General features: G+C 32.2%; 1 protein-coding gene, 1 long non-coding RNA gene and 1 pseudogene across 2 annotated transcripts; all 3 read left to right on the top strand.

Moving 5' to 3' along the window:
• The first annotated feature begins 167 nt into the window (after window positions 1–167).
• On the top strand, window positions 168–12,893 carry LOC138339136 (uncharacterized). Its single transcript, XR_011212175.1, has 2 exons — window positions 168–263; window positions 12,618–12,893. It is a non-coding gene; the product is annotated as an uncharacterized lncRNA (long non-coding RNA).
• A 368-nt stretch (window positions 12,894–13,261) lies between these two features.
• Window positions 13,262–14,083, top strand: LOC109121309 (protein LYK5-like; annotated as a pseudogene).
• Window positions 14,084–15,895: 1,812 nt separating this feature from the next.
• LOC101261970 (uncharacterized) lies at window positions 15,896–17,245 on the top strand. Its single transcript, XM_004248907.1, has 3 exons — window positions 15,896–16,530; window positions 16,615–16,862; window positions 17,211–17,245. Exons 1-3 carry the CDS (start codon window positions 15,896–15,898, stop codon window positions 17,243–17,245), a joined length of 918 nt encoding a protein of 305 aa, XP_004248955.1.
• The last annotated feature ends 6,752 nt before the right edge of the window (window positions 17,246–23,997 follow it).

The following is a 23,997-nucleotide window of genomic DNA, read 5'->3' as shown; positions in this document are numbered from 1 at the left end:
ATTACATGAAATACTTTTTGATAGATTCTAAATGAGTGTTTTGGACTATTTGTAATTATAATTATGAAATTAGTGAGGTAATTTTAATGAATCTATTTAGTTGGTGGTTAAAAGATATAAAATTAAATTTAATAGTGGGTCACTTTTACCCCTTTATAACTTTAAGGTATACAGTTAGGTTGATAGGTGATTTGTAGAAAGAGTAAGGGTTTGAGGCGAGGAAATGGCGACATCAAAGCGCGATCGTGCACTTTTTTTTGCGGGTATGTTTTTTTGTACATGATTAGCTGCTGAAATGTTTAATAAGTATAGTGATTTTGTAACATTGAATAAGAATAATTAGTAACTTGTATGGTGGTTGTACAGTTGTAAAAGAATGTGGGATGAAGGATATATATATATATTATATAGTTGATAGAGAATGGATTAGGGGACAAATTCTGCAACCGGATGATTACTAATTAATGATGGCGCGACCTAGGATTTCTAAAGAAAGTGAGAGGTTAATGCATGTGATGTCTTTGGTAATACTGAAGTGGGTTTCTATCGCTGCAAGTGTGCCACTGGTCTCGTAACCAATGTCTTCAATTGTTAATATTAGTGGGAGATTAGGATACACTAATGGTAAATGATGGTCTAATTATGAGTTTACTAATGTGGTAAGGTCCTCTGCATATTTCATGTATGCAGGTTAAGTGGTTCCTATGTAAGTTGGGGATTGAATTATTGGTTCACCTACCTAGGAGGTTAAGTATGGATGCCACTCACGACTTGATTTGGGTCGTGATAAACTTGATATCAAAGAGTTTAGTTCAGTGATCTTATTACACAAGGACAAGTCTAGTAGAGTCTTGCCAAACGGTATGGGAAAGTCTTTACTTTTCTTCGAGAGACTATAAGACTTTAGGGAAACTTCATTCCTTCTTTCTTTCGTGGTACTACTTGAGTCCAATGGATATCTAGGTGATACAAATTGGTACCTGAACTTCTTCACTCAATTTCATTGGTTAGTACTGAAGTACTAGAAGTTGAAGTAACAACACCACAAAGAAAACAAAATGTATCCTTGGAAATAAGTATATTTTCTCGATTATTACATGGTTTGTAATGACTAGTGACCAATATAATTTTTTATCAACTTCATAAAGTTGAAATCCTCATTCTTCGTGGGTATTGATTATGAAGATGCTTATACTTTCATTGTTGATTGTTTTTACTTGCTTTATAAAATGAATATAATGGAGGGACTTAGTGTTGAGTTTGTGACATACTAGTCTCGAAGAGATACAAAATGTGGTGGTAGTCTCATGTTAAGTGTCGATTAGTAAATGCACTACCTATGGCTTAAGGTAGCATGTTCTAGCTTCTTCAAACAATTATATACCCAAACTTTGAGCAATACGAGGAGAGATAGTTTCGTGAATATAGAGAAACGGAGAGTCAAATTTTGTACTTTATCTAGATATGTGACAACATGCAAGAAGTTTCGTAAAGGACATCTAGAAAATGAACATCATTACTTTAGAAAATACAGTTGGTAGAGTTTTCATAACACATATAGGTTGTTTAGGAATGATGAAATTAGGTTGTGTCAATTGAGGTTAGAGCCTTTACGACGATTCCAAGGACTGATTATATATCAGTGAGGGTGATCAATGCTTACTTGGTTAGAGTTATGAAGTGCATTGCTTTTGTAATTGACTTGATGTAAGAAGTAAATCAAATTACTTAGGTTAGAGGGAGAACAAATTTGATAATATTTTACAGTCATTCAATGGGTAGAAATATGTGGGCTATTTGGATACGATCTTCTCAATAAGTATGATGTGTTCTAGTGATGAATTTAATGGCCTTTGACGGTAGTAGTGTTATGTGAAAATGAATACATCGATAGTCAAGTGTGAATACTAACTACTTAAGGAGTTATTAGTGGCATGACATGTTTAGATAATGAGATTCGATGTTGTATACATATTTGAGAAACCAAATAGCTTTTTACTATAGATGCTTGGCTTCGACATTATTTTAAGGCAATTTTTAGTGGTGAATCTTGGTACGGTATAAATGCATTAGGTAATGAAGTCTATCTTGAGGGTTTTAGGGAAAGTGATTTTATCTTATGCTCCAAATGAGTGGATTGATACCAGAATGACAAACTTATGGATAAAGAAACACAATAAGTATACTTAATTGAAGGTAATTGAAGATTTTAGTTAGTGAGTATAAAATTTGGGTTAGTCCTTTGGATCTAATTGTATAACTAGATTAACGTTTCATGTTGATAAAAAGTTTGACTTCGTAGTAATGACAAGGTTTTACTGAGCATGATGATAATAGGGCTTGATTGTAATTGAGATGCAACTATAGAATACGAATTATTGGTTAAATAAATTTGATAGGGTAATAATGAGTTGTGATTATCTAATGTTGCGACTTTCTATTATTTAGTGAGTAAGGTGGTTGTATAAAAAATTTTGAGAGATGTTGGGGCACTGCTCAGATAGAATTTAATAGAGTTAGAGTCATAATGAAAATGAAATAAAATTAATGAAATAAATGTAGCCTTTAAAAAGAGGAGACAGTAAGCATATTTTCTCCGGTTGCAAGGACTTAAAGGGTATCTTTAATGGAAATGAGAATTAGGTTCGGAGATGTGTAATTTCATCTGTTTTGATCTTATTCTTGTAGTAATGTCACATGTTAATCAAAGTGATTAAAAACCAGGGGATAAAACTTGACAAAGAAATGTACAGTGGTTCAACTCAAGTGTGATGATAAAAAAAAATTTCTTTATGATTTTGAATTTGGTAATGAGTAAGGTTGAATTTTTAGCGAAAGATATAGTAAGATCGATAGAGAGGCGATCAATGATAAGTTATTATACACGAAGTCACAAAAATCTTCAAAGTATAAGCTAATGTTGATAGATAAGGGAATTATGTTGCACAATTGAATTCACAATTCAAATTTTAGTAGTAAGTATATATTCGTAGTGGTATATAATGTCAAGGGTTTTTAGCCAGAGGATAAGATTGGTAAGAGAGCAGTAAGAGGAACAAGAATTCGGTGTATTGAAGAGTTCAAGATATTCAAAATTTTGTATCATGGAAAGTTCGAGAAATATGAAGAAATAAGACCTCTCGTATAAACTCATGGAGTGTAGTTAAAGGTTGTATTAGTTTTTCCAATGAATTTAGATATGATTGTGAGATGTGAATTGGTTCGGTACAAACTTAGTAGGAGTTTATCATCGATTTTTATAAAGATTGAGTAATGATTTGAGTGACAAATAACGAGGTATGAAAAATTAGTGTTTCAAGTGGTTATAGATTGCTTCGATAATGATAGATGATTTAAGAATGATGTACAAGGTGAGATATAATTCTACAGGGTTAATTAAGAATTTAGAGTTGAATTATTACCACTCTATTGATAGGATTATATAAAATGTTATGATGTGTTATATAAACATTGGATGGTGAATAGAAGTAATGAGCTTATAGTATTCAGAATAATTTGGGTGATCAAGAATTTCCCTAAGTGATGGCATGAGATATGTGATGGTTTAAAATGGTAGCTAAACTATGGTGTGTGGAAGTGATGCGGAGTTCTCTTTGGGTGTGATCTAATAGCTTTATATCGATGGAAAGGTACTATCAAATTTGAAATTACTGCTATCAACCTTGTTTAGGACTCGTATTTGTCATGAAATGCTTAAATCAAGAGAGATAACCATAGTTTGAACATTTATTTGAGAAGAATACTTTGATATGATTAGTGCGGTTATGATGTATTGTTAGTATTAAGAGTGTTGACTTCAGTGGATGTGGAGTTCGATAAATCAAGTATGTGTGCAATTATTGTAGGGACTAAATTGGTGATTGTGGGTAACCAAAAAAGTTGAAGAGATAGAATCAGATGAATGAAAATGTTGATATGGGTATTATGGAAGGAGTATCTTATATTATTTTGATTTGGTTCCGTACATTTTATATGACCACTTATTTCGTTCCAGTAATGGAGTATGATTCACTAGTTATGCTCACACATATTTTTACTTTTCTGAGTTACTCCCTAGTGGTGAATTGGGTGTACCGATCCTGCGATGGTACTCTTAATAGGATAGGATGTTTAGGCAGATTTAATCATTTTAGTTATGCAAAAAAGAAATTTGAGCTATTTGGAATAGTTTAAGTATACTAGTGATTCGACACACACACACCTTTGCTTATGAGAATTTGTAGGGGAGCTACCACAAATATTACCGATGTTCAATAGACTTAAGAGTTATCTCATCATTAATATTAATGTTTTGGCTATATGTTGTTGAATGTGGGGACTGTAATATCTAGTTATGTCATTCTTAAGGATTAATAACGGTCACAACTACTAATATAAGCATTTCTATATGCTTAGGCGTATCACTCGATGGATGATTACTTAATTCTTTCTCTCTTTAGGTCAAACAAGTTTGATTCTATATTGATGACTATCTGATGTCAAAGATGATTTTTTTTATAACTTAAGCTCGTGAAAGATTATGTTATGAGAAGAAAGTCTTAATAAGATCTTTGATGGTTTGTGTAGTATGAGTGTGTGGGGCTGGTTTAGGTTGACTCTTGATTGTAGTCAATATTGATTCAAGATTTTATCATGGTTATGGTAGAAGATATTTGTCCCGATGGTTGTGTTAAGTTCTAGTGGAAGAATCGGTCAGTTGAAAAGTCCACTGGAAATAGTTTTGTTGTTAATTGAGTTTACAATACCACAAAAAGTTATCATTAGAGTATTGAGATGACCCCATTTGACTCATTGTATGAAATGAGATATAGCTCTCTCATTGGTTGATTTGATGCATTTGAGGTAAGACATTGGGAGGTTGAGCATGATATGCACAAAAGATATTCACATATTTTTATCGATTCTTGTATCCTTTCTCACCATCTCCTTCTTGATCGTTCAAGGACAAACAATGTGTAAATTGATATCTAATGGAACGACCCATTTGATCGTTTTGAGAATTAGAGCTTTTTATTTCATAAAATACTTTCTGATAGATTCTTAATGAGTGTTGTGGACTATTTTAATTATAATTATGAAATTAGTGAGATGATTTTAATAATTTATTTAGTTGATGATTAAAAAAATAAATTAAAATTAATTGTGAGTCGCAAGATGGTACAGGAAAAATTGAAAGGCGGCTTCACGTAATCACTCACCACGCCGAATCCATGTATTGATTTATATCATATTTAAATAGTATTACAATATTTTAGATTGTGAAAGAACTGGGTTTCAATTTGATTGGACCGTTGATTTTCAAGTGATGATCGAATAGCTTTTCGTTGAAAATTATTAAACTATAATAGTGTGTGCCTAAATTGCATTCTTTTGGCATAATTGTGGTCATTTTGGTATATGAGTATAGGTAGTGCATCAAATTTAGTTTTGCAGTGACTAATTGGAAATGCAAGACAGTGAGTTTCAACTTTTAAATTATTTAATTATCCTATTAAAAATTATCTTTTAATATATTGGCATAGTTAATTAAATATTATGTGTATTATAATATGTGAATCACATTAAATTAAAGTTATGTTAATTAGATAAATAAAGACTTACCCTAGGTTTGAACTTTAGTGAATTAATAATAGAATTAGGTTATGTTCAGGCTAGACATAGAATAATATGAGTGTATATAGACTCGTTAACTTACAAATAATACATATGTGATAGATTGAAAAGTTTCGAAGGCGTCGGGGAAAGGAAAAGCATTGAAGAAGTAGTTTGTTTGAATTCGGTTCTCCGGTGGAGGTAGATTATGATTTATTCTATTTGATAGATAGACTCTTAATAGAGATAAATATGCATTGAATAGTTCTCTATGTACATTATTTGTGTGATTGTGTAGCTTGGTTGCGTAGTTTGTGATTAGTCTAAAATTCGGAAACCGTGAAATATATAATCTTGAACCTTTTCTATAGAAATGACGCCTTGAATAAAGAAGGCTTGATGAAATGTTATTAATGAATTGAAAAGTCGTGATAATAAATGATAAATTAATGGTATTATTGAATTGGAAAGTCACGTTCCGACAAGGTACTCTTGGATCGAAGTATCACGTTTTGACACGGTATAATTGGATTAGAGTGTCACGTTCCGACACGATATTCTTGGATCAAAATGTCACGTTCCGACACGATATTTTTGGATCGGAGTGTCACGTTCCGACACGATATAATTGGACGAAGTGTCACGTAACGACACAGTAATATTAAAGGAAAACATTACTCAATCTCAAAGAACTCGATTACCAAAATGGTTTGGTTTTGGAGGCATGAGTCTTCAAGTGTGATCTTGATACTTTTGACTTATTACGTACTTACTTTAGTGTTGTTGACACTGGTTCATGTTTTTGTTGCTTATCACTTGTTAAGCGCTATAGTTGAGTTTATACTATTATTCATTGTATATTAGTTACTATTTTTGAGTTGGTCGATGATATCTACTCAGTACATGTTGCCCCTGACTGAGCCCTACTTGTGTTTTTCTTTCTTTTCCTTTTATGGAGTTCAACGAGTGTACCAACGACTTTGACTCGCCCTCAGCTCTCGCCAGTCCCAACATATCAGGTTCAAGAGTGAGATATTCATTTAACCTCGTGTTGAATTATCTTGGTCATGATATGGTGTCCTTAGTTTCGGACATAAACTATTTTATTCATTTATTTTGATATCATTAATACTCTTAGACTTAGTATTTGAAGATTAGAATTCCTTGATGTGATTACTTTCAGATTCTGGGGTATGACATATAGTAGACTATAATAAAATTTGTGTTTCTTACACTATTAAAATTTAAACTTCCGCATTATGGTTAGTATTTTGTAAGCTGAATTATAAATATAAGTTGGGGATTGAATTATTGATTCACCCACCTAGGAGGTTAAGTGTGGGTGTCACTCACGACTCGATTTGGGTCGTGACACCTTTAATGTGAAAAGATAGTTTCTTTTAATAAAAGTAAATTGATTAAATAAATAAATAAAATAATTAAAATATTTTTTAAATAGATTCAAAATTCAATTTTGAGAGTTTATGCATTTAAGGTAGTATAAATGATAAATAGATTAAAATTTATAGATATCTAATTATTTTAATTTCTTTCTCACTTTAAACTTTTTATTTTTTATTTCATCAATTTCTTATCTTTTAAATTTTAATTGTTTTCAAAAAATTATGTGTAATTTTTTAAAAACAATTAAAAAGTGTCTTTTAATTTTAATATTTTTTAATATTTTATTTGATTTTCTTCAATTATTTTGATATGCACTTGAAATTAGCTTATCTTAAATATAAGTGTTCGAAATCAAATCAATAGGAAAGACAAAGAAAATAAAGAGTAAATAAAATAAGTAAAAAAAATAGAAAAAACAATTACCCAAGGTTAAAAAAATATTTTTTTAAAAATTTATTTTATTTTTTAATTTAAAAATGGGTAAAATATGTCGATTTATTAAAAAGGTAAATAAACGGCTATATGATATATTATTATAAGTGGAAGATTTAAAGCTCAAAGTTGAATTACCATTTTGTCCTTTTAGTAAATTAATTCAAACAAATAATATAAAATATAATTAAATATTTAATAAATAACTTATTTAAATCAATCCATGAATCAAATTCACATTAATAATTAATTTCTCTTTTGTTGTAAAAATCAAGAGTATTTGAAGTGTTTTTCCTTTACATAAATTTGATATGGACTAAAATCATCGAACTAATTTAATGCAAATTAATTTTATCTACTCAAAAGTCATCCTACCTACTGCTATAAAATACCTAGCAGTCTTTATGTAAGTGATAAGAGGAGGATGAGAGATTATCAAGCAAAAAATTAATCTTGCTCATTATATTGTATTGCAATAATTTCCTTTTGTTTTTATCCACTCATTCTTGTCAAGCTTAAGTATTTTGTGCATCCTTTTTTAATATTTTGATCGATATACTTTCTTATAATTTTGTTTTCTAGTGGAATATGTTGTGTCCTATATAAAAATTAGTGATATACAATTCATGTTCTCCTATATTTCTTAATCATTGATGAAATTCATAATGAAAAATTAATCAGTTAATTTTTATTTGTGACTATCTATAGAGTGTTTTACTTTAGCTTAAATATATTTTTGAGATTATTATTTATTAGTAGTGAGAGGAATAACTAAATTAAAAAATTCACATATGATTTTTTTAAATATTTTTTTATTTGATTTTTCGTTTATATTGTATAATCTATTGATCTTATTTGTTTATTATTTATTTGTGAAAACTTTCATTCTTCAAATTGATCATATATCTAGAACAAGTCATTTTGAAAAGTTTGTGTTGCTCCATTTATATTAATTATTCAAAGAGAAATTTTATGAAAAAAGAGAGTATTATTCTTTTCTCTTCATAAATCATATGTTAATATTTCTCTAAGGTTAAAAAGAAGATGCATATGTGATGGAATAATTAAAATAATTAACATAATAATTATGATGGTGACTGCAAGTGTATTTCGTAACATATCAATTAGTGTTTATATCATTTGCATATGTATCAAATTGATGATGTCTTTTCGAACTTATATATTGTTTGCATCATACTTCTATTTACTGTGATGAGAAGCTATTTATTGTTGATGTGAAATTTTATTATGGCTGAAAAATTGTGAACTCCGATTTCCAGATTATTGGTTGGACCCATAAATAGTTAAGTAGTAATTGTCCAACTTAGAATGTCTACTTTTGCCTTGGAAATATTATTTTATTTAAGAGAATGTGTTATTCTTCTACGTGATTATTAAATATTAATTATTACTCATAATCATAATTTTTTAAAATTGAAAGTTGAATATGAAGATTTTCTCCACTATTCTAAGAACACTTTCAGAATTAAAATTTCAATATGCTTTAAGAATCAATTTACAAAGATTTATGTTATATTCATGATTCAATATGAGAAGAAAAGAGAATGAGAAACTTCAAATGAAGGACAACAAAAAAATGCTAAAGTATTCATAATATATTTTTTTATTATTTAGTGAACAAAATATAAATGGTAAAATTACTATTGCTAATTTCAGAATTTCCTATTTTATAACATAATTTTTTATTATATAGAAATTTAACAATAAAGGATAAACGTGCAACGCACGTTTCCTAAGACCAGTAATGAATAATAAACAAGAAGTAAAAAAGAAAAAGAAAACATGGTGTACATATATGTGGAGGGTTGATTTATAATAGTTTTTAAGTATGTACTATATTTGATAGTCTCCATCTTTTAAGTTTGTTAAAAAGTAATATCTTTAATTTTTCATATGATATTTATTGAATTTATATGTTAGAGAGGCACTATTTTTGTAGCTTGATTAGTTTTGATTTGTTTCTATAATTTAGTGGTGCTGTTCTTTTTTAGGTATGAAGTTGTCTATATGTGATGTTTTCTGCAGCATATTTTAGATATTGATAAGATCTTTTTAGTTTTTATGATTAAAATATTAATTATTTTATCAAATTTTATAAACATAAATTATTGAGTATTTGAGAAGATTAAAAGTGTCAACTTTTGATAAATAAATTCAGTTCAAGGTGAACAATATTCTCCCTCCTTAGAGGCTATTTTTGTCATTTTCTCAATTGTTATTTTAGTAATGTTAAATTCCACTGCAGAGTTGTTTTTCCTCCAATGGATCAGATTAAGTACTTAATTTTAATAAAATATTAAACAGTTTAAATTATTTGGTCTAGTGACCTGTCGTATTCTTTATAATTTAAGCTAATCTACATCATTTTATACTCAATTTATTTGTCCTTTGATGTCTATCTTTTCATTAAAAGTACTCCTCTTTTTGTTTCTCAATTATTTACTAAGGAAATCCTTTTGTATCTGCTTTTAAAGTCGAGCGTATATTAGAAATAAAATTTGTATATATTATTTTTTATATTTTTATTTATATGATTCTCACGAGATATATTATTATCGTGATAATAATTGAAATATTAAAAATTAACATGATATCTAAAAACAATTTTTTTTCTTTTTTCTTTTTTGTCATAGAAAAGAGCATCTTTTACTAATAATTTATTATATTAAGACAAACTTCAAAATAAATTTTCTTCCTGAATGAAATTTATTGTCTTTGACCTCATTTTGGCTGTACTATTTTGACTAGAATTATTAGTTATCCTATTAAATGAAGAAAACGCATCAGGTCCTATTTTGCAGCCGTTACTATAATTAGGGCATCGTTACAATATTAGATATTGATTGATAAATCAATAACTTTTTTTTAACAATGTGATATGTACTATTCTATTGAAAATTGTTATTCTACCTCAAAGATAGTAATAAGATTTGTGTATATTTTATTTAGAGACTGATACAAAATTCTCATAAAGTGGTGTCAATGGTTTAGGAACTTTTGCAACCCCTTAACAACCCGCGTAGTCGGTTTGGGCACTAGAAATTTTTATGTTAGAAAATACTTTCTGATAGATTTAAATGAGTGTTTTGGACTATTCATAATTATAATTATGAAATTAATGGGATAATTTTACTAATTTATTTAGTTAATGGTTAAGAAATAATATTATAATTAATAGGGGGTCACTTTCACCACTCTTATAATTAGTTATATAATATTTAGGAGGAAATATTCTGTAGAGGGGAAATAAGGGTTTAGCCAAGAGAAATCATACCTGCAGCAGTCATAAAGCGGTTGTTTCATCAGGTAATCAAATTTAGAGTTGGATTTTGAATGTATTAGCATGATTGTGTTAATTATTTTTAGTATAATATTTGAATTAGAAAAGAGGGATATTCAATAAACGCTAGAAAAATTAGTGGAGTCGTATTGGATTGTACAGAAACTGCTTGTGAGTATTATTATTATTACTATTGTTATGTTCTTGATTGGAAGGAAAAGGTGTGTGCATATATATATATAAATTAGAACTATGTTATTGTGAAGAGGGATCGGGCGTACATTTTAATATATGTCTTAGTGTAATGTTTGGTAGAATTGACTTAAAGTTGGTGGATGAGTGGCAAGTGAAAGTTATATATAGAAAATTTAATTAGTTCATGGAGGATTAAATTGTTACCGTCATGTGTTTACTATTTTAAAATAAATTTCGTATGTTATGTATTATCACGTTCTTTGCGATTCAAGTTGTTATATTGAATGACAAATGCCTTTGTTTTGAATTGCATATAATGATGGCCTAATGGTCTATTGAAGAATAACAAACAATTAATAGTAGGAAGGTTTTAAATTCTTATGTAATTATTGATTATAAAATTGAGACCAAATATATAACCAATAAGAGAGTAAGGTGGGATAATAAACTTTGATATTTCTATGATAAAATTGAGAATTTTTGCATATGGGTGTTATAAATTATGTAACATGTTGTTTTGATTTTCCCTGGTAGAGGTTACTGGACATAGACGTAACCTTAAATTACAATTCTTTCCATATTTATCTTGTTATGAGCCAAGTTTTAAAATATTGACTTAGGTAATTAAATATTAGGTTTATCGAGTTATTTAAATTCCACTAAAGTTATGCTAATAGGAGGAATTAAGACTTACCATTAGGCTTAAACTTTAAGAGATTGATTATAGAATTAGGTGAATTGATGGGTATAGGCTAGACACAGATAATCGGAGTGTCATTGGAGAAGTAGTTGCTTGACTTCGATTCTTCGGTGGAGGTAGGTTATGGTTTATGCTATTTGATAGTAAACTCTTAATAGTGATTGATATGCCTTGAATGATATTGTGAAGTTCTCTATGTACTTGACTGTGTGATTGTGTGATTTGGTTGTGTGGTTTGTGATTGGTCTGAAATCCTGAGACCGTAGAATTTATATTCTCTAATCCTATCTATCAAAGTGATGCCTTGAATAAAGAAGGCTTGATGAAAATAATATAACAATGAATTGAAAGCGGTGATAATAAAGGATAAATTAATAGTATAATTGGATCGGAGTGTCATGTTCCGACACGGTATTCTTGGATCAGAGTGTCACTTTCTAACACGGTATTCTTGGATCGGAGTGTCACGTTTCGACACGGTATTCTTGGATCGGAGTGTCACGTTCCGACACGGTATTTTTGGATCGGAGTGTCACGTTCTGATACGGTATTCTTGAATCGGAGTGTCACGTTCCGACATGGTATTCTTGGATCGGAGTGTCACGTTCCAACACGGTATTTTTGGATCGGAGTGTCACGTTCCGACACGATAATATTAAAGGAAATATATGTTGAATTAATGGAAGATTTTCAATCTCAAAGAACTCAACTCCCAAAATGGTTTGGTTTGGAGGCATGAGTCCTCATGTGTGATCTTGATACCATTGACTTAATACGTGCTTATTATTGTTATTGACACTTGTTCATGTTGTTTGTTGCTTATCACATGTTAAGTGCTATAGTTGAGTTCATACTTTTATTCTTTGTATATTAGTTACTATTTTGGGTTGACCAATGATACTTACTCAGTACATGTTGCCTCGTACTGATTCCTACTTGTTTTCTTCTTTGTTTTCCTCTTATGAAATGCAGCGAGTGTATCTATGACTTCTGATTTCCCTCAGCTCTAGCCAGCCTCCCACATATCAAGTTACAGGGTGAGCTATCCATTCAAGCTCGTGTTGGATTCTCTCGGTCACGACATGATGTCCTATACTTTCGGACACATACCATTTTATTCTTTATTTTAGTGTATTCGATATTCTTAGACTTAGTATTGGAGATTAGATGTCCTTGATGTGATGACTATCAGATTTTGGGATGATAAGTATTAAACTTTAGAAACTTATTTAAATTGGTTGCTTAGTATCTTTTGGAGCTTCCGCATTATTTATATTATTTATAGTTGAACTATTGGTATATGTTGGGGTTTAGATGTGTTGGTTCGCCCACCTAAGGAGGTAAGTGTGGGTGCCATTCACGACCCGTTTTGGGTCGTGACAAGATTAAACTTTCCACTTGTGTCAAAAGATATCAATACTTATATATATATATATACACTAAAATTTAACCTCTATATACAATGTAATTTTCCTCGACCAAGGGTGGGTTGATCCCTGACTCTACCATCTTTACTTTGTGCAGGGTAGGTCCACCCCTGACTCTACCATCTTCAGACCATACTTTGTGCATGACACTGAATATGTTATTGTTGTATTGTATGACTACTTAATAATTTCCTCCTTTTTTTGTTTTGTTTTGTGTCGGTGAACCATGGGAATTTGGTGAAGCTAGAAGGTTTTTGCATAGACCCTAAAGAAGCAAATTGCTTCTTTGTGTGTGAGTATGTTGAAAATGGTTCACTACATTCATGGATTCATGGTGAAAAACCTGAAAAGTTGAGTTGGAAAACAAGACTAAGAATTGACATTCATGAACATACAAGGCCAAGAGTTGTCCACAAAGACATTAAAACTAGCAACATTCTCTTAGACTCCAACATGAGAGCCCAAAGCTGCCAATTTTGGTCTAGCTAAATCAGGGTGCAATGCTATAACAATGCACATTGTAGGTACTCAGGGGTATATCGCCCCTGAGTACCTAACCGATGGGATTGTATCCACTAAGATGGATGTTTTCTCATTCGGAGTTGTGTTGCTCGAGCTAGTGTCAGGGAAGGAAGCTATAGATGATGAAGGAAAAGTCTTGTGGGCTAACATTGGCGATTTTTCGGAAGGAAGTGAAGAGAGGAAGGTAAGGAAATTGCAAGAATGGATCGATGAAAGTCTTTTAAGGGAAGAATTAATAATGGAGAGTATTGTGAATGTGATGTCTGTGGCTATTTCATGTTTGAATAAAGATCCATCAAAAAGGCCCAGGATGATTGAAATTGTGTATGCATTGTCTAAAAGTATTGATCTATTTACTAATGTTTCTGAGGAAGGACTACCTCCAAGGCAAGTCACAGCAAGATAGGGCCTATATCTATTTAGTATATTATGTAAAAGTAGTTTTGAAGTGAGTAGTTTTTTGTGTTTTGAGGTTTTTACTTTACTATAAAGTTTACTTCTATATATGTGTAATATTACTCCTATATTATATTTTTCTATTATATGGATAAGGCCCAAAAGTGGCGTTGTCCAAAAAAAAGAAGAGGAAAGTAAAAAAGAAAATAGGAAATGAGAAAAAAGGACTACATAACATCAAAAGCTATTAGAGATGTCTGGAAGTTCATCGATTCTCGTTTGGTCAATTTGTCCTCTTCGTACACAAAACAACTTTTATATAAGAATATACTCCTTTTGAATAATGATTTTTGTGGATTAATTTCAACTCATCCTTTTACATCTTGTAGATCTTAAGTGTAAATTTTGAGCTCAAATGATAGATTCAAGTTACTTTCTTGCTCAAAGTCGTAGATTTAATACATACCTTAAGCTTACCAAGCCTAACAAATAAATAAATATCTTATTTCGAATGACTTAATGATTTTCTCATATATATAAATCCTCCCCTTTATTCTTAGGAACGATGGGTTGAATTCCATCGAAATTGATATCACCATCAATTTCACTGTTTAAAGTAAAAAAAATTACCTTCGTCCCATTGTATGTGTCGATATTTGATCAAATACGGAGTTTAAGAAATAAGGAAGAATTTGAAATATTTATCAAATTGTACATCAAAAAAGTTAACTCACATTTTTCTCTCTCCTCATAAATGTATTAGAGTACTATATTTAAAATTAAATTTGACCAACAAAAGTAAAAGAAGAATTGTACATTTAAATACTTACCATATAAGCAAATGTGATACTCTTTTCGGGACTGACCAAAAAAGAAATGGTATCACATAAATGAGACGAAGGGAATAATTGATATAGAGATGATTTCTTATTCAAACATCTATTTTGTGGGTTAGATAATTCCCTAGGCCAAATAGGTCAACAATGGCGATAAACGTCATTCTACTGATCTTGACTTAACATCGGAGGAACACATGAACTCTCACATGTGCAGATATTCAAATCAATTAAAAATACTTCAAACTTAAAACTGAAGATATCTCTGTTTAATGTATTTTTTAATGCTATTTGTAGACACACAAGTTAGCTTGTATCCAATTATTAACAAGTTAAACCAATATATCTGAAGCCAAGATCATGACTCTACTTAGATTTGAAGTGTCCATTTTGTCTTAATGTAACAACTTCCTTCCTGTTGAGATATTTATTGTACATTTCATCTTTCAATTAGTTGGGATTACAGTTAGTTAGTTGTTAGTCTGTTAGCTTAACTAATTAGTTGTATAAATAAACTCTAGTTAATTGTAATCTGCATCTTCTTCATTCTTCTATCAATTCAATCAGAGAAGTTTCTCTCTCAATTTACCTTTGACTTCATCAATGGATTTTATGCATATTCCACCATTTTAGGTGTGTTTTTCATCTCTTCAATCAAGTTTTTACATGGTATCAGAACCGGTGTAGGCTTTCGTCGGCAATTTCCAGTTTTTCATCAGTTTTCATCGATTTTTTTAGCAGTTTCGACCTTCTCTTCTTTCTGATTCTTTGATTGTTTATCATCGTTTTCAAGCAAACAAAGTTCATCATGGTTGAGATCACTGGCCAAAGTTCTACTATAGCAGGGGGAAACAAAATTGATGTAAGTAATCCACTTTATATCCATGCGTCTGATAATCCAAATCTAGTTTTAGTTACTGCGAACTTTGATGGAATTGACTATAGATCATGGAGACGAAGTGTAATGAGATCCTTATCTGTGAAAAACAAATTAGGTTTTATTATTGGTGAACTCCAACAACCTGCCCTTGATTCCCCTTAGTATCGTCAATGGAAAAGATGTGACAATATGGTCACATCATGGATTCTTAATTATCTTAGCAAGGATATTGCAGACAGTGTAGAATATGTTTGTGATGCTGCAGAGTTGTGGAAGGAGTTGGAGGATCGTTATGATCAAACGAATGGGGCTAAGCTTTTTCAGATTCGAAAGGAGATCAATGATCTCAATCAAGGTATACTTGATGTTACTGTGTGTTACACTAAAATGAAGATACTCTGGGAGGAGTTGAGTAATTTGAACATTAAAAATCATTGCAGTTGTGTATGTAATTGTGGGGGAAAAGACACTTTGCATAAGGCAGAACAGGACAGAAGGTTAATTCAATTCTTAATGGGGCTGAATGAAGTCTACACAGTCATTAGAGGTAGTATACTAATGATGAATCCTTCACCATCTATGGCTCAGTCTTTTGCCTTGTTAGTTCAAGAAGAGAAACAACGAGAATTCAAGCCCCAAAGTCAGATATCCGCTGAAGGAAGTTCAATGAACTCTTCTGTGAATGCTAGATCATCAAGTTCTTTTATGAATGCTAGCTCATCAAATTCTTTGACTGGAAGACCATTCGGAACAAATTACTCATCTAATAATCAATCTGCAAAAAATAGATCTAGGCCTTTTTGTAGTTATTGCAGGAAATCAGGGCACATTATTGATAAATGTTGCAAATAACATGGCTATCCCAACCAGAACACCAATGTTACTGGATAGTTTTTCAATCAGAACAGATACACCAATACTCAAAATCAAAGGGAATCAATCAACAATCAAAACCACAGATTTACTAAGGGTAAAGGAGTAGAAGCTAATGTTTTTGCTGATGATCCTAACATAGGAACTGATGAATCTCCATATGCCAGTCTCACTAGTGAACAATGTGGTCAGCTTATTAGCCTATTGCAACATTTACAGTTGGGGAAAACAGGAGATAGAAACACTGATGAGAAGATAACATGTGGAGCTGCAAACTTTGCAGGTATTGTAGCTTGTCACTCATCTACTGATTTTAATATACTTTCACGTGGTTGTCTAAAATCAAGGAATGATTTATGGATACTTGACTCAGGAGCTACACACCATATGACCTTCACTAGAAACAATTTTTTTAACATCACCACACTACCATTCCCTCTCCTCGTAAAATTGCCAAATGGATACAATGTTAAAGTTACTGAAATTTGAGATGTAAGGCTTACTGATAGGATCACATTGTACAAAGTTCTATTCATTTACTTCCTTCAAATATAATCTATTCTCTATCAGTTCTCTAACATCATATCTCAAATGTATTGCTTCTTTTTCTGAGTCGTCTTGTATCTTGCAGGGCCCTTCACTAAAGAGGCCTCTGGAGATTGGTAGAGCACAAGATGGATTATATTTCCTTTGTTCAGATTGTCTGCTAAAGAGTTCTTCCATTCCCCAATAATCAATTACAGTTTAATGCCCTTCTTTTCATAACAATAAAATAGTCTCTCATTGTCAATGTGTTTTTCATGTTTGCATTTCACTTCACATAATAATTCTGGTTATTTTTCCAATGTAATAAGTCCATGTTTTCATTCTGTTTCAAATGTATCTAAACACCATTCCAAGTAATGCACACAATGTTGTTTCTGATTCTATGTTTCATTTACATCATACAAATTACAATGATCTATTATGGCATTACAAACTAGGCCATGTTCCATTTTTAAAAATAAAAGGCATCTCATCAATCCCTGTGAAATTTCCCCCTAAGAAGCATTTCATTTGCAACATATGTCCTATGGCTAGACAGACCAGGTTACCCTTTCCACCCAAAACTCACACTACATCTAAACTGTTTGAATTACTTCATGTTGATCTGTGGGGACCTTATCATGTACCTACTTATGACAATCTCAAATTTCATTACCCTAGTTGATGACTTTAGTAGATGCAGTTGGACACATTTATTGAGTTGTAAAAGCAACGCATTGCACATCTTAAAGTCTTTTGTCAATATGGTTGAAAACTAGTTCCATACAACAATTCAAACCATAAGATCAGACAATGGTCTTGAATTTCTAAACCAAGAATCCATCATGTATTTTCAGTCCAAGGGAATACTTCACCAAAAATCATGCCCTTACACACCACAACAAAATGGTGTGGTTGAAAGAAAGCATAAATACCTTTTAGAAACAGCTAGAGCACTCTTATTTCAATCGAAGTTACCAACCAAATATTGGGGTGAGTGTATACTCACAGCTACATACATAACCAACAGACTTCTAACTACTCTACTCCAAAAGAAATGTCCATTTACCATACTGTACAACCAAGAACCTCAATACTCTCACATGAAGAGTTTTGGATGCTTATGTTATCCCACTACCCCTAAACATCACAGAACCAAGTTTCAGCCAAGAGCAACACCACATGTATTCATAGGATATCCTTTTAGTATCAAAGGTTACAAGGTCCTCAATCTAATCAACAAGAAAATTCATATCTCTAGAGATGTTGTGTTTCATGAAACAATCTTTCCTTTTTCAACTACTTCTAGGTTTTTTATGAATTCTTCTATTTCTAGTCAAATCTTAGACACTGATTATGAGTCTATGCATTCTTCTTTTCCTGATACTCATTCTGATTATGCTGCTCCTCTTATTTTTGATAATGGAATGTGATTCTGAACATACATCCTCTACATGTTCACCTTCATCACCAAATTTATTATCTACTCCATCTAAGATAATTCCACCTACCAGAAAATCCACTAAAACTCACAAAGCCCCAACTTACCTCCAAGATTATGTTTGCACTAGTCACCAACCTACTCAAGCTTCAACATCCTTACATGCCTCGTTTTCTCATCACCATCATATTGCTTATGAAACCTTGTATCCTGACAGTAAATCTCTTTTGTTGAGTGTGTCACATGATTGTGAACCATCATCATGATGAGGAAGCTATGGACCCTGCATGGCAAGAAGCTATGACACAAGAGTTAACTGCTTTGTATGATAAAAATACTTGGGATCTTGTGCCTATCCATGTTGGTAAAAAGGCTATTGGGTGTAAGTGGGTGTACAAGATCAAGATAGAGCATATGGAAGTATAGAAATGTATAAATCCAGACTAGTTGTGAAGGGCTACACACAACATTATGGAATATACTATACATAAACTTTTTCTCTTGTTATTAAAATGACAATTGTGAGGGCACTGATTGCTACTATTGTAAAGAAACACTGGAACATGTATCAGTTAGATGTTAATAATGCTTTTCTTCATGGTGAGTTGCATGAAGAGGTTTACATGGACATTCCACAAGGACTAAAGATACACAGTAAGGGTTTGGTATGCAAACTCAACAAATCTCTATATGGGCTTAAACAAGAAAGTAGGCAATGGTATGCCAAAATTTTATATGCTTTAAAATCCAGAGGGTACACTCATTCTCTCAATGATTATTATCTGTTTTACAGAAAACAAGGTTCTTCCATTGTGTTCATCGCTGTGTATGTAGATGACATTCTTCTTACTGGAACTGATTCTGTGAAAATTGATTGATTGAAAAGCTTCCTCCATAATCAGTTTAAAATCAAAGATCTAGGGAAACTGCATTATTTCTTGGGGCTAGAAATTCTTTATACTAAAGTTGGGGTACTCATATCACAAAGGAAGTTTGTTCTTGATCTTCTTAAAGACTACCATTGCTCACAATACTCAAGTGTCACTTCTCCTCTTGATACAATAGTTAAATTAAGAGCTAATGAGGGTAAGCCTATATCAGATCCTAGTTCTAACAGAAAACTGGTTGGAAAGTTAAACTTCCTCACTAATACTAGACTAGACATTGCATATGGAGTACAACATCTTAGTCAGTTTATGAACGACCCTAGAGAATCCCACTTGCAGGCAGAATATCACATGCTCAGGCATCTTAAGAAGGATCCAACACTAGGTCTTCTTATGTTTTCTACTAATGACTACATAATTCAAGCTTTTTGCGACTCTGACTGGGCTGCATGTCCTGATTCAAGAAAGTCTGTTACAGGTTATATTGTGCTATTGGGATCAAGTCCTATAAGTTGTAAATTTAAGAAACAAGAAACCATGTCACTTTCCTCTGCTGAAGCTGAGTACAGGTCCATTAGAAAGGTCGTTGGAGAACTAGTCTGGTTGAGCAGATTGTTTAAAGAGCTTACTGTACCATACACTGACTCCTTTCCTGCATACTGTGATAGTCAGTCAGCCTTGCAAATTGCTATGAATCCTGTTTTTCACGAAAGAACTAAACACATTAAAATTGATTGCCATTTTGTCCGAGCCAAGATTCAAGAAGGTTTAATTTCCCTACATCATATTGGCACTGGAGATCAGCTAGCAGACATTCTCACCAAGGCACTCGCTGGAGTCAAACACTCTGCAGTTTTAGACAAGTTGGCTGTGCTAATTCCACCTCCAACTTGGGGGGGGGGGGGTGTTGAGATATTTATTGTACACGTCAGCTTTGAATTAGTTAGGATTACAGTTAGTTAGTTGTTAGTCGGTTAGCTTAATTAATTAGTTTTATAAATGAACTATTGTTAATTGTAATCTGCATCTTCTTCATTCTTCTATCAATTCAATCAGAAAAGTTTTTCTCGCTCAATTTACCTTTGACTTCATCAATGGAGTTTATGCATATTCCACCATTTTAGGTGTGTTTTTCATCTCTTCAATCATAGTTTTTACACTTCCAGCACTAGGAATTTATCATAAATGATCAAATAAATAATCACTTGCAAAAGAAAACACAAGGTTAACAAAGAAATCAACAAGGGTATTTCCGTGTTGTACCCTTACTATTATGTACCTCATGAGAGACTTGAAATACCTAATCTCCATTGAAATAGACAAAGGATTTCCCAAACTCCATTAAGTATTGGCTTTTGAGTTAATGAACCAAACTCTCTAATTACATTCCTAATTCCATTTTACTTAAAAAAAAATCAGACCCTCTCTAATCTTCTTTGCCTCAACAATCAGATTAATGTTGTCCTTAATTTTAACTCATATGAAATACATAAAATTTCCATTTGAATCTCTAATACAAAATGCAGCTGAGGTAGGTCCCATCAATGTTATACTTAACCAAACTATAAAAGGTTTAACCACTTAACAATCTTAAAGCTACCCGATTGTCTTAAGATATCTAATAAACCAACCAAATCATGTTAGGTCTTGACAAGAGTATTTTGATCCAAGAAATATTAACTTTATAATATAATCAATCACCACCTAATTTGCCCTTATAAAAAGTTCCTCCATACATGACGAAGAATGACATTTTTTCTCTTTCAAAGAAACTATAGAATAATAATAGAAACTATCTGATAGAAAACCTGCTTCTTTGGATCACCATCCAAACTCCATCACTTTCTTATATATTTATTGAGCTAAAGCAAAGGAGAAATACCAGCACCATAAAAAAGTATCTCTTAACACATTGATCAATATCTCCCCTTTTAAACAACTACTTTATAGATCCCACTATTGGAGAAGTACAACAACCATATATATCTGAGAAAGTTGGGTTCCAAGTGTGCATAAGAGCATCAATTGGAACTTGTCCCTTCCGGGTCCTCCAAGCTATAAATGAGAGCTTGAATAGAAGACCCTTACACCACAATTGACTGAGGTTTGCACAATAATTATTTTTATTTTTCGACAGATTCAAGACACTTTCTAAAGAAAATTGATCATTGTTATTAGCTGTACACCAAGGGTTGTCACCTGGAAATGATTGCTTGGTCTTATTCATATTATTCCCCCTTTCTATGCTTGGAGTTTTCCTTTGATTTTCTCATTTACTTCAGCATAGGGCTTCTTACTTTTCCTAGAATAGTTAATTAAACAACTAATATGTTTCATGGGAAGGAACTCCTGTTTATACCAAGGAAATTTTCTACAATATCTACATTATATCTTGCAACATTAAGATGCAGACTGAAGAAACTCATGTGCTTGTTCACTAACTGACTTGATTGTTCCTCATACTCATGTAAAGCACTATTCATTATCAAATTCAATGAATATTCATTAGAGGAAGTAATAATGATGGTATCATCAACATATGATATATCATTTAAATTAGTGCTCCATTTAGGCATCTCATACCCTATAAATTGAGTATCCTTGTACAATCAGTTAAGTTCTCTAGAGAGTAGTTTTGCAATTATATAATGAAAAGAGTAGGGTAAAGAGAATTACCTTACTTTACTTCCCTGGAGGAGTGAAAATAAACTATGAGATTGTACATTGATGAGAACTGAATAGTGTATGTTAACCAACAACCTCCATATCAAGTCAACAAAAGTACTATAGATTTCATCTTCCTTGACACTTCCATAAAAACGAATCAATACACCCTATCATATGTTCTTTTTTTTCCATGTCTAGCTAGATAACTACATTGTCAAGTTTTCCTCTTTTACCAATATCAGTAACAAGCGCATGAGAAAGTGTACATTCTTAATAATACTTCTTTCCTTTATAAATTTTGAGAGCCAAATTAGAGTAACTAATTGATTTGGGGAAGAGTGTCTCTTGCAAAGAAGTCAGTAACCATTTTACAAATATTAAGTCTCATTAGTATCCCAACTGTTAGGTAGTAGAGCCTGATTAATTTTAGGTTTTCCTATTTATTCGCTATTTTAGGATTTTCTATTTATTCTCTATTTCAGGTTTTCCTATTTATTCTCTGTAACCAAAAATACTCTGATTTATTAATATAAATATACCTCACCACCGTGGAAGTTTACTCACGGAGTTTTACCACGAAATATTGTGTTTTCTTTCTCTCTCTAGATTTCTCATCTCTTTCTCTTGAAAGTTCTTGTGTTCTTCATTCATCTAGTGTGTGTGCGTGAATTCGATCCTAACAACTGGTATCAGAGCTAAGGAGATTCAACACGATCATAGAAGATGGATAGTTCGAAGCTTGGAATCAAGAAGTTTGATGGATTCAATTTCAGTTTTTGGAAGATGCAGATAGAAGATTATCTGTACCAGAAAGATATTCACGAACCGTTGACCGGGGTGAAGCCAGAATCCATGACGGAGGAGAAGTGGAAACTCAAGGATCGCTAGGCTTTAGGGTTGATCTGGTTGACTTTGTCAAGAAACGTGGCGTTCAACATCGTGAAGGAGAAGACTACGTCCGGTCTGTTGAATGCACTGTCAAACATGTATGAAAAACCATCGGCTATGAACAAGGTATATTTGATGCGTAGATTGTTCAATTTACAGATGTTTGAAACTGGATCCGTATCTAATCATATAAACGAGTTCAATATGATTGTGAGTCAACTCAATTCTGTGGATATTAATTTCGAAGATGAAATTAAGGCGTTGATTTTGATGTCATCTCTGCCCGAGTCTTGGGATACTGTTGTTTCTGTGATTAGCAGTTCCCCTGGACCTGACAAACTGAAGTTTGATGAAATCCGTGATGTTGTTCTTAGAGAAAGTATTCGCAAACGACAAGTGAGAGATTCATCGGGCAGTGCTCTCAGCGTTGATCGAATGGGGAGAAGTAAGACGAAAGGCCAAAATCAACATGGTCGATCAAAATCAAAGAATCGAGGAAAATCACTGAACAGATCAAATGTGACTTGTTGGAACTGTGGAGAAAAAGGGCACTTTCGGACGAACTGTACAAAGCCAAAGAAGAAACAGAATCAGAAATTTGGAGATGACAATGATTCTGTAAATTCAGCAGAGGACATTGGGGATGCTCTAATCCTTAGTGTGAACAGCCCGGTTGAATCATGAATTTTGGATTCTGGTGCATCTTTCCATTCGTCTCCAAGCAAGGAGTTGTTTCAAAACTTCAAATCTGGAAATTTTGGAAAAGTATATCTTGCTGACAATAAAGCCTTAGAGATTGAAGGAAAGGGGGATGTTTGCATAAAGACCACCTCGGGAAACTAGTGGACATTGGGGAATGTCAGATATATTCCTGGGATCAAGAAAAATCTGATCTATGTTGGTCAGTTTGGATAGCACGGGATATGCAGCAGAGTTTGGAAAAGGTTCGTGGAAGATCGTGAAAGGTGCTATGGTAGTAGCTCGTGGCCAAATCTGGAACCTTGTGCACC

Source organism: Solanum lycopersicum, chromosome 10, assembly GCF_036512215.1.
Source record: "Solanum lycopersicum chromosome 10, SLM_r2.1".
In the NCBI taxonomy this organism is placed as follows: domain Eukaryota; kingdom Viridiplantae; phylum Streptophyta; class Magnoliopsida; order Solanales; family Solanaceae; genus Solanum; species Solanum lycopersicum.
This window is presented reverse-complemented; position numbering and strand designations above follow the sequence as displayed.

Excerpts from the sequence above, each read along its gene's own strand:
- LOC101261970 (XM_004248907.1), top strand. The coding sequence starts at position 15,896 with ATGGTCACATCATGGATTCTTAATTATCTTAGCAAGGATATTGCAGAC. Across the intron at positions 16,531-16,614 it reads AGTTATTGCAGGAAATCAGG|ATACACCAATACTCAAAATC; the intron begins GCACATTATTGA and ends CAATCAGAACAG. Across the intron at positions 16,863-17,210 it reads TGGAGCTGCAAACTTTGCAG|GGCCCTTCACTAAAGAGGCC; the intron begins GTATTGTAGCTT and ends TGTATCTTGCAG.